This window comes from Numenius arquata, chromosome 2 (genome assembly GCF_964106895.1).
Source record: "Numenius arquata chromosome 2, bNumArq3.hap1.1, whole genome shotgun sequence".
Lineage (NCBI taxonomy): Eukaryota > Metazoa > Chordata > Aves > Charadriiformes > Scolopacidae > Numenius > Numenius arquata.
The window spans coordinates 63,555,461-63,566,736 of NC_133577.1; the positions used below are offsets into that span (position 1 = coordinate 63,555,461).

The 11,276-nt window shown below is 44.8% G+C and overlaps 1 protein-coding gene across 2 annotated transcripts; it reads left to right on the forward strand.

Annotated features, from left to right (window-relative positions):
• The first annotated feature begins 1,058 nt into the window (after positions 1-1,058).
• On the forward strand, positions 1,059-10,753 carry LOC141462543 (aldo-keto reductase family 1 member B1-like). Of its 2 annotated transcripts, XM_074144450.1 has the most exons (10): positions 1,059-1,207; positions 2,040-2,207; positions 3,271-3,387; positions 4,118-4,195; positions 5,836-5,958; positions 7,561-7,667; positions 7,869-7,950; positions 9,029-9,112; positions 10,010-10,092; positions 10,437-10,753. In XM_074144450.1, exons 1-10 carry the CDS (start codon positions 1,139-1,141, stop codon positions 10,477-10,479), a joined length of 954 nt encoding a protein of 317 aa, XP_074000551.1. In that variant the 5' UTR covers positions 1,059-1,138; the 3' UTR covers positions 10,480-10,753. The 2 variants fall into 2 exon arrangements, with proteins under 2 accessions (XP_074000551.1, XP_074000550.1); XM_074144449.1 differs by lacking the exon at positions 10,437-10,753 and having other exon boundaries at positions 10,010-10,162.
• The last annotated feature ends 523 nt before the right edge of the window (positions 10,754-11,276 follow it).

An 11,276-nucleotide genomic window follows, 5' to 3' on the forward strand; every position in this document is an offset into this window, starting at 1 on the left:
TGAGGCACTCCGTCCACATAAAGTTGCCTGCAGCCCTTAAGTACCAGACCTCTGAATGTATTTTGACCCTACGTAAAAAGCAGGGGGGTTATTCGGCCGAAAGCACTCCCCGTAGACAAGCTGTGACCACAAATCCCTTTTGTAGCCTCCGATCCCCCCGCTGATGCTGGCTGCCATTTTTAGCCAGCGCAGGGAACTGGTGTCTTCACAGGGACTGACACCACCATCCTGTGGGAGCAGGACAGGAGCCCACCCCTCTGCAAAGACAGGGAACGCAGAATAGGGGCAAAGATCAGACCACATTCCCTTTGAAAGAATTCCTCTGCCAGCAGCGGGTGAGCCTAATATTTTCCTAGGATAAAAGGTGGAAATTTCAGTCCGTTTGTCACTGCTTAACTGAGAAAATTCTTCAACGGACGAGATACCCGTTGCCTCATGCAGCAACTCTCCTGGCACCCCTCAGGCTCTCTCCGCTGCGGAAGAACAAGCACAAAGTTCATCGCCAAGGCATTTGAGTTTTGTCCATTCTGTGCAAAAACAAACAAACAAACTCCTCTTAGCATCAGCCACCTGTAGCCAAGCAACATCACGAAATCACGGGTCTCTCGTGCCTCTCGTGGAAGAATTTAGGAAGAATTACTTTACTGAGAGAGTGGTCAGGCACTGGAACAGCCTGCCCAGGGAGGTGGTGGAGTCGCCATCCCTGGAGGTATTTAAGAAACGTGTAGACATGGCACTTCAGGGCATGCTCCAGTGCCCGAGATTGTTGGTTTGTGTCTGTTTGTGGGTGGGGTGGTGTGTGGTTGTGGGCGTTTGGTTTGGTTCGGTTTTGGTGTTTGGTGTTCTGGGATTTTTTGGTTGGGTTTTTTTGGGGGTTTTTTTTGTTTGCTTTTTTTTTTTTTTTTTTTTTTTGTTGTTGTTGTTGGTTGGACTCGATGATCTCAAAGGTCCCATCCAACCAAAAATATTCTGTCATTCTGTGAAGGGAATCCCGGGCGGAGGCGGGGAGGGAGGGAGGTGAGGGGGCGGGGGAAGGAGGGGAGGGCGCCGGCGGGGCCGAGGCGGGGCGGCCCGGTGCTTTAAAGCGTCTTCGGGCCGCCTTGGACACGCACCCGCGGACCGCGCACCCCCAGACACCATGGCGAGCCCCTGCGTGGAGCTGAACAACAAGATGAAGATGCCCATCCTGGGGCTGGGCACTTGGCAGGTACCGGGGCGAGCGGGAGGAGGCGGTGTCCAGCGTGGGCTGCCAAGATAAAAATAAATAAAAGGAGAAATGCCACCGGAAAAAGGGAAAAAATAAAATAAAATAAATAAAATAAAAGGGCCTGTCGCGGTGCGGCGTGGGCTGTCGCGGTGGCCACGTCCCTGCGTGGGGGTCGGGAGGGGATGGGGAGGGGGTCAGTGTCGCAGCCCGCTCATCCGCCATCGCAGCCGCTTGTGTAACCGGGCGGCCAGGCGGGGCGGGGGGAGGATGAGAAGAAAAGGTCTGGGGGGAGCAAAAAGCCAAGGAAGAAAAAAAAAGGGGGGGGGGGGGCAGAAGGGAAAAAAAAAAAAGCCAAAACTAAACAAAAAGCGGGGACCGAAGAAGAGGGAGGGGAGGCAAAAGAAGGGAGCAGCAAAAAAGAACCGAGTGTAGATTGCGAAAGGCTGGCCGGCCCGGCGCTTGCCGCTGGCAGCCCTGGGAAGGGGCCACCGGCTGATGGCAGCCCTTGTGCCACGGAACCGCCTTCGTGGGGAGGGGTTTGGGGAAGGTAAACTGGCAAAACTGCTTGGGCAACACCGAGAGCAAATGAGGAGAAATGATGCTGGGCAATATGCTGCTGGAAACGGCAGAGTCCAAATGCCTTGCAGAAATGAACTCCTTTCTGCTCTCTTCCCTTTCCTTACAAAAATGCTGTTTGCCTGGAGAGTTGAACCTCGGGTGACAAGGAAACTCCAGCAGCAGCTGGAAAGGGAGACTTCGTGGAGCTGTAGCAGCTCTGAGCGCTGGCAGAGGGCCATGCAAAAGCTCATGGTTTGGTTGTGTTTGCCTTCAGGCTCCTCCAGGAAAGGTGGAAGAGGTGGTGAAGTTTGCTATTGATGCAGGCTACCGCCTCTTCGACTGTGCCTACTTCTACCAGAATGAAAATGAAATAGGGAATGCAGTCCAGCAGAAGATCAAGGAGGGGGCTGTGAAGCGGGAAGACCTCTTCATTGTTACTAAGGTACAAGGATGCTGGATTATTGAGGCATTTAGCTTTTTCTGAAGGAGAAACCCTTGTTCCATCTGTAAAGTAACCTAAGGGCTTATTCCCTTCTACGATATTAATTTCATGTTGTCTTGTTGTGTGCTATAAATTCCATCCTTTATTTGCAATTTGGATGGAACTTTACTTAAGGAACCATTGGCAACTTTGGACAGGTAGCGTGGTTGCTGGTCTAATAATTTCCTTGTATGTATTAAGTCACTTAATTATACTGAAGGTCCATTTCCACGCACCCCAGAAAGTTCAGGAAAAGAGAGATAAGACAGATATCTGAATGTGAAGGTTTGATGCTACTTAGTGGTGCGTAAGACATTGGAAAATGGTGTCATGTACAAAATGTAAGCCTGGAAGGGCATAGAAATTAAAGTAACGGACTTCAGTCTGAAGTATTTACTCCATTCCTTCATCTCATCTACTTGTCTCAGCAATGCTCTTTACCAAAAAGTGAGAACACTTCAACTAAAAAACTGATGATTCAGTGTTTTCACTAGCAAAACTAGAAAATACTGAGCATAACTAAGCTTTTCCACATACTCTTAATTTCTGTTAAACAGCAGGTTTTCTTTTGAGTAATGCTTGCAAGTTCTTCTATTTAAATGACTTGAAATCTCATTTAAAGAATGAAGTAAAATTCACAACAGTTCTCTCAGTGGCCAGATAAAAGTGACAGAAGGAGGGCACCCATGAGTTGCTCAAGACTCAAAATTTAGGCTGGGGAAAAAAAAAAGTAACAGTACCAGCTTTGCTGTGTCAGATACACTTGGCAGGGTGTTACAGTTAGTTCTGAAACTCTCTTTTTTTATAAGTAGGAATACTGATTGTCAGCCTTCACTACTGACTCCCATATTTGTGGTATGTTTGTCTTACCTTACAATTAAAATATTGGCATCCTTGTCTTCACTGTGCACTGGGTAGGCGGGGAGGGAGTTGTCTTCCCAGACCACCAAGGGAAAAGCTTCTGTCCCCTAGTCTGGACTGTGGAAGCTGTAGACTCATGGTCGGGCTTGGTTTCTTCTCACAGTTGTGGAACACGTTTCACGAGAAGTCTCTGGTTAAGGTAGCATGCAAGAAGAGCCTCGACGCGCTGCAGCTGGACTACCTTGACCTCTACCTGATACACTTCCCTATGGGATTCAAGGTAGTTCTGCTCTACATTCCTCTTCTCCTTACCTGGCTAGAAACCTGCCATATTCTCTCATCTGTGCTGTCACCATCTTCATTACGCAGCTGGGATATGCTATGGTTCATTTGGCTTTTACCTGCAGAGGTGGTAGCAAGCATGTAGTCACTAACTAGGTAGTCGTATGTTTTAGCACATGGGTCCGGCTTTCCATGCCTGTTGGACTGAGATAGCTGTGGGTATGAGCACTGCTAATGAGCCCCCTGGGTCTTCAGGGAAACCGTAACTAACACACGGTGGTGCAGTTTGGGATCTTGGCTTTCTGCTGGGCTGGGACAGTGTGAACATCTCAGGTTTTGGAGATGTTGGCTTTATCTGGAGTAACCAACAGTGAAAAGTGAAGCACAGCGCAGAGAGAACATGCTGCTTTTTTTCCCCAGTCTACACCCATGTAAAATAAATAAAAACTCTAAAATAACAGTTGGGCGTTGTCTGTTCCCTTCTCTCTAGATCTGCCTGAGTTACTCACGTAATTAGTACTAATCCCCAGTCTTTGTATGCAGGAAATGATTTGTAGAAATATGGCCCTTGCCCAAAAAAGAATACTGATGAACATGCATAATTTTTAGTTATGTGGTATGTTTAAATAACCTGGTAACTCCCTGCCTATAATTCCAGTCAGAAGTGCTAGTAAACAGTAAGAAAATAAACTCATAAAGTGTATGTTTTATCTGCCTTAAAATATCAGGCTGGCGAAGAACTTCATCCTCTGGATGACAAGGGTATGAGTATCCCCAGTGATACAGATTTTCTGGACACATGGGAGGTAAGTTAATGTTTGCTCTTTTGAGCCGGTGTCAGCACTAAAGGTGGAACTGAGATCTGTGTGCATGATGAAATTAAGGGATAGGTTTGGGTACAGAGGATAGTCACACAAAATTGTATTTCATGACCAGAACGAGCAGAGCTGCTGCTACCTCTTGTTTTGAGGAGCAAGAGGGGGTTGTCTTTGCTAAGACTAGAGAGGAGGAAACTATAACCACTATAGGTGTTGTCACTAAAATAATATTTGAATAGTTTGAATAGATTTGAATAGTTCGAACTTTGAATAGATTAATGAAGTGTAGATTAATCCAGGTGTGGCCATTAATTTACTGGGTGTTTCATACAGATAGTGAATTTTCCAGCTTTTGAGTGTTGGGCATCAGCATGTCAGGTTGTCCTTCAATCCTCCTTTCCTCACGGACTGCGAGGATTCAGGGTCTGCTCCTGCTACCTACACCTCTGTGATGCTATGGCTCTGAAAGCAGCCCTGAGGAGAAGGAGTTGGGGGTGCTGGTGGATGAGAAGCTCAACATGAGTCGGCAATGTGCACTGGCAGCCCGGAAAGCCAACCATATCCTGGGCTGCATCAAAAGAAGTGTGGCCAGTAGGTCAAGGCAGGTGGTTCTACCCCTCTATTCTGCTCTACTGAGATCCCACCTGGAGTACTGTGTCCAGCTCTGGAGTCCTCAGCACAAGTAGGACATGGATGTATTGGAACGGGTCCAGAGGAGGGTCATGAAGATCATCAGAGCTCTGGAGCACCTCTCCTATGAGGACAGGCTGAGAGAGTTGGGGTTGTTCAGCCTGGAGAAGAGAAGGCTCCAGGGAGACCTTATAGCAGCCTTCCAGTACCTAAAGGGGGCCTACAGGAAAAATCGGGAGGGACTCTTTATCAGGGAGTGGAGCGATAGGACGAGGGGTAATGGTTTTAAACTGGAAGAATTTCAATTAAATATTAGGAAGAAATTTTTCACTATGAGGGTGGTGAGACACTGGAACAGGTTGCCCAGAGAAGTTGTGGGTGCCCCATCCCTGGAAGTGTTTAAGGCCAGGCTGGATGGGGCTTTGATCAAGCTGCTCTAGTGGGAGGTGTCCCTGCCCATGGCAGGGGGGTTGGAACTCGATGATCTTTAAGGTCCCTTCCAACCCAAACCATTCTATGGTTCTATGATTTAATAGTTTTTTCTACAGTAGCAGATTACAGCTGCAAGAAGGTATTTTGAGGTAACCGAGTTTATGCTAACATCCTCCCTGCTGTGTTCTGCCAACTCAGAGGTAGTGTGCTGGCATGGGAGGAGGTGGGGCGGGTCTCCTTTGCTTTTTTAAATCTGCCAAAATGACCCCCAAAGAAGCCAAAGCAAAAGATTTTGCTTCCCATTACGAAAGGGTTGGCCAAGTCATTCTTCTTTTATTACTTTCTCATCTGCAATGAGACATAAAGCAGGCAGATAATACAAGGCACAAAGCTTTTGGGTGGGGTTTTTTTTGTGGTTTTTGTGTTTGTTTTTTTAAATTTGAGATACTATTATTTATTCTAGTCTGGGTTGTTTATTGGTTTGTCACTAGCTTTAGGGAACTAAAATGATGTAGCTGATAGTAATACCACCTCATAAACACACATTGGTTGTCCTTACTCATTAGGCCATGGAAGAGCTGGTGGACTGTGGTCTAGTGAAAGCTATTGGTGTCTCCAACTTTAACCATGAGCAGATTGAAAGAATCTTGAACAAGCCAGGACTAAAATACAAGCCAGTAAATAACCAGGTAAGACTTTTATTTCCATTGATGTCAGCTAACCTTGGGATAGTCCTAAGCTTTTCATGCTACACTTCAGCTCTAAAACTGACTTCTGCCATGACCTTTAAATAGTTTTGGTGCCATGGAAAGATCTTGCAAAGCACAAGGTGTCTGTGGTTGTCCCCAAGTCCCTTCAAGTCAGTTCTGCCTCCAATATGGAAGGCTTTGGTACAGTGTCAGTGGATGGCTTTTAGCTGACAGGGATCTCAATGGAAAACATTTTTTAGAGTTGTGTGTGTATATAATGCAGTGGAGATTTGAGAGCAATACCATACAAAACAGTATGGATTATTCATATCACCATAATATGAAATGAACACATGAGAACTTAATTTTTAGATATTGGATAAAAGCAAAAATATCCATTACCTTGTCTAAGACCTTGTGACTTTCTGCTGCACATCATCTTTTGCACTCCCAGTGTTACAGCCCAAGTTGCCACAGGCCTATTTCTGCCATTCCTGGAATAACCAACAAAATCTCCACTGTGAGCTACTGCACAGGCACAGGACTGTACAGGAATGCTCTAACTCATTCACTGGACCTGTTTATTTTCCAACACGAAAGAAACCGTTTCACTGAACCTTGTTATAAAAAGGAGGCTTGAAGTATACAATAATATAACAAATTCTCACCACATACCTCATGAATGAAATTGCAGGGCGGCAGGGGCATCAGGACCTTCTGACTTTTTTCCATATGTGACTTCCTTGCACTCAGCTGAGGGTGCTAAACGCCCGTGTCCGCTGGTTTGGGAAATCCCCAGCCAGGGAAATCTGGGTCCCGTGCAGGCGTGGTGCTGCCTGTGCTGCTGCGCTGGATTTGGGACTAACGTGTGCATCATCCAGGCTTAGCGCAAGGGGGACATAGGACTTGGAAAGTTGTTACTGAGGGTTATAAAGTTCCGGTGGGGATGGACCCAACTACCCCCACGTTAAAAGCTGCACCGACTTCAACACTTCAACGAACTTCAGGCTTTGACTCCAGTTTGCTTCTATGTGGTTGTGCCTGTGCCACACGCTGTCATTACAGTCGTTCCCTGATCTAGCTCAAATCTAAATAAACTACTGTTCATGGATTTCATGTCACCATGCCTGGTAGCAAAGCCATAGCATTTAGAAACAGCTGGATATGTGCATGGTGCCGTGTTATGCAGTGTGGACATAGCCCTGTGGTTATACTATGGCTTGTGGTTGGGTGACTTGGAGCAGGAGTTAAACTTCAGGTATTCTGAGCTGCCCCTCTGAAGATGCAGTTCTGTTCTCCAGTAATCCAGGAATACTGGATTTCCCTGATTCCGGACATGGATGGCACTTTCACTTTTCTCATCTACTTCTCACAATCTTTGCATAACATGTAGCATGAGGAAGCCCTATTCTCTGTGCCAGGCCTCTAGATACTGCTGTGACATGAATAACTTTTTTTTTTTCCATAAGATAAATTTTAATCATGATGTTGTGAGTCTTCACATTTGCTGTGACCCAAGAGGAATTAAAATGTTGATTATTTATGCTCCGGAGCTCGGTTCAGTCTGCCTCTGTGTCAACCACCATGTTCCTGTGTTGGCAGGTTGAATGTCATCCCTACCTAACGCAAGAGAAGCTGATCAAGTACTGTCAATCCAAAGGGATTGCTGTGACAGCTTACAGCCCCCTTGGCTCTCCTAACCGCCCATGGTAAGAAAGCATTGCAGCCTTTCTGCACCCAAAACAGTGCATTTGCTGCTTGAATCTTTGAGGCAAATGATGTAAATAATGCATGTATAATGAGAAAAGTGCTGTTGCTTTGTTGCCTATTATTTCACATAAAATGCCAGGCTTCCTGCAGGGAAGTTAATACCTTCCCACCATCAATATCCCAGCTTTTGTTTTTAACAGGGCCAAGCCAGGGGATCCTCTGCTGCTGGATGATCCCAAGATTAAAGAGATTGCAGTTAGACATAATAAAACCCCTGCCCAGGTAAGTGGGGTCGTCAGGGCAAACTATTCTTCCTCCTCAGACATTTTTACAGGCTGATGGCCAGCTTAGCAGATGCTGCCTTCTCTAAAGGTACAGTATAATGGGCTCGAACTGCACTTGACTCCTCATTTTGCCCCAGTTCCTACCAGCATTCATATGAATTATCAGGTATTTTCTAAGAGGTCTTGAGTGCTGTTTTTGGACGGGCTGATGAGCAGTAGTACATGCTTACCTCAAGTGTGCTGCTTCTTAGGGAGATTTATTCTGCTCCCAGAGAGAAGTGCTTGCTCCCTGAGAACCCCTTTCCTCTGAGGTTTATTTACAAATCATCAAGCCAACTTGTTATTCTGTCCTCCAGCTAAGTTAACCAAGTTATTCTTCAGAGAAGCCCTGTAATTTGCAAACCTATTTGATTGCTCCCTGTTTGCTCACATTCACAAAGCATCCTTGAAAGGTGCTTGATTATTCAAGATGAAATTTTCTCTATTAGTTGCTAGTCACATAAGTGAGTTCTTGCACTGGGTCTGCAGAAACTGCACTTCAAACAACTCCCCGTGTTCACAGGCAATCAGCCACAGTCATATTTTTAAGATGGGCAAGAGCAGGACAAAAAAATTGTATGCAACAGTCCTGTTTTGAGGCTTTTAAAATCTATAATAGGTTTTTCCTTTTAAGGACTTTAGAAGGATTAACTTAGATGAGGTACTTACCTGCGTGCCCAAAATAATTTTGCAGTATTGTTGTGCTCATTTGGTCTGAGCACCCATATAACATAAGCCAGAAGCATCATCATTTTTCTCCCCCCCTCCTCCTACTTTAAATGAAAACAAAACAAATCCTAGAGAATCCAGGATGTAGAAAAAACATGGGCCAGAAACAATTACAGTTTGTCAGTAGACTGCAAGCAAATGTTTGCATATCAAACTCCTGTGTGCAAACTTTCCAGAGTGAAACATAGTTGTAGAAAGAGAAATTGGTTTGAGCGTGGCCGGGGGTGGGAAGTATGAGAGAACACAAAATGCATTTGAACAGATTTCTTGGTACCCCTGTGTTCATGCTCCCCCTTGCTCTTTCCTAGGTTCTGCTCCGGTTTCTCATCCAAAGAAATGTGATTGTCATTCCCAAGTCTGACAAACCACAGCGTGTTCAGGAAAACATCAAGGTGAAGTTTCCACTGGGACTGCTACCACCTTTTCACACAGGATAGCCACCCACACCCATATCTCCTTCATGTTTCCAAGCAGCATTTAAGAGACATTGGGAGTGCAGAGATGTAAAGATTGGGGCTCAGCACTACCTAACCATCTGCACTTGTTCTCTGGGGAAAAGCATTTTGTTTGCCAGGACAGAAATGGGTTACACCAGGGTGGTCCAAGCTCCGCTGCCCTGGCAAGGGAATCCCAGTTTTGGACTTTCCCTCTGGGAAATGCTTAGTGAGCCCCTCTTTAGGGTGTGAAGGGACAAATTGTAAACACCAGACCCATTCTGGTTTGTGTCTCACCTTGAGGCTGTTGTTCCCCTTGGCAGAGAGACTCAGCTCGGTATTTGCTCATAAGGCCCGGCATCTAAGATGAAATTTCTGTGTTACTATCAACTCATGCTGCTATATATTTTTGGACTTACTTCTCCTATGAACCACCAGCAAGAACTCTTAGATGACTGCTTAACTGTGAGACGAATATTTGCGGCTGGTACCCAGAAGTCCTCTGTTGTAGCAGAAATGTTTACAGCTAGTTGCAGTATTTGTGATGCATCAAGTAATCCATCCTTAGCACCTTGAGTTTTCTGTCTCTGCATTACAACGCAAACTACAGTGGTATTTGCATCCAACCGCCCAGGACTATTAAGACATTGCTACAAACAGCACGTCAGAAAGAAAAGGACTACCTTGGTTACTTCAAGGGTAAATTGGTATTTGGCTGAAAAATTAGAGGATTTCTTAATTTTGCTTAGTGTGGATGCAGTATGTTCCTACATGAAGTCATAAACGCATGAAGCACACCTGGTAGCTAACTGCTTATGAAGCTAAGTAAAAAGTTTATTTGTTTTCCCCTTCTAGGTGTTTGACTTTGAACTGTCTAAAAAGGAGATGGACGTCATCCTCAGCTTTAACAGGAACTGGAGAGCGGTTCCAGTGCTCCAGTATGTTCTTTATTATCCTTATTATCCATTAGGCCTATCTCTATCTCTGTTTTCATCCCCCATATCTTGAAAACATACACGACCAAAACCAGGGAGAGCTCATATCTTGAAACCTGGATCCCAGGTAACGAGACATGTCCTGGAACTGATGTCAGGAGGGAGATTCATTCAGGGCATTCCCTTTGACATCGTGGTGTTGCACATGCTTGTTCACAAGCCGGTGTCCAAATTAACGACAGCAGTAAAAGTTGGGTATCTGACAGTGGGGGAGGGAGACAGCAGTGGGGAAATGCTGCTGAAGATACTTTCTACAATACTTAAATAACCATTCTTTCTTTTCTCAGAGCTGTCAATCATAAGGACTACCCATTCAAAGCAGAATATTAATGCCAGTGGTTTCTGCGAGACTCCCATGTAATTCCTTCCGGATGAGAAGATGTAGCTTGGTCCTGATTTTTTTCTTCTGTATTTGACGATCGTTACAAGCAGTTACTTATCCTCCTTTTTCAGGAGGCCATCACTAACTGGTATAAGAATGCATCAACAGGGATGGGTCTTTTGTAAAGATGGTTAGCAGAAATCTGTTTTTTATTAACAGTAAAAAGACGATGTCTCTTCATTTCTTTTTTTCTTCTCTTCCTTAATTAAAGGCATGTTTAACAAAAAACTCTGGTTACTTACATGGTTTTTTTTATATGTTATTTCCGGTGTGGTCAGTCATACTGGCTCATGAGTTGCTGTCAAGCAGCGCTCTTTTTAATTACTTTGGTTTTTTACATAGTTGTGATTTTTATAGTTTGAATCTCTAATGCTTTAAAATTTTATATAAATGAAGTTTGAATAACAACAAAACTTAATCAGTGGAGTGCTTGAATTATTACATACAATTATTTATAAAACCCTGCCTGAAGTCTGGTTGTTTTTTTTAAAAAAAATTAATACAGATAGAAATGAGCTTCTGTGCTTCCTGTACAAGGACAATACATAGAGACTACTTTGTGGCTTATGCATTAAACAGGATCATGCTCTAGCTTAGAACGTAAAGAACACCTAGCCCTCTCTCTGGACAACTAGGCATCAAATTCTTGTATGATGAGAGGTGAAGACAGCATCATATGCAGTGATAACGCACATCAAAATCCACCCAGCTGAACATAAGGGCTACCTACACAATCAGACTGACT

Excerpts from the sequence above, each read along its gene's own strand:
- LOC141462543 (XM_074144449.1), top strand. The coding sequence starts at position 1,139 with ATGGCGAGCCCCTGCGTGGAGCTGAACAACAAGATGAAGATGCCCATC. Across the intron at positions 4,196-5,835 it reads ATTTTCTGGACACATGGGAG|GCCATGGAAGAGCTGGTGGA; the intron begins GTAAGTTAATGT and ends CTTACTCATTAG. Across the intron at positions 7,951-9,028 it reads ATAATAAAACCCCTGCCCAG|GTTCTGCTCCGGTTTCTCAT; the intron begins GTAAGTGGGGTC and ends GCTCTTTCCTAG.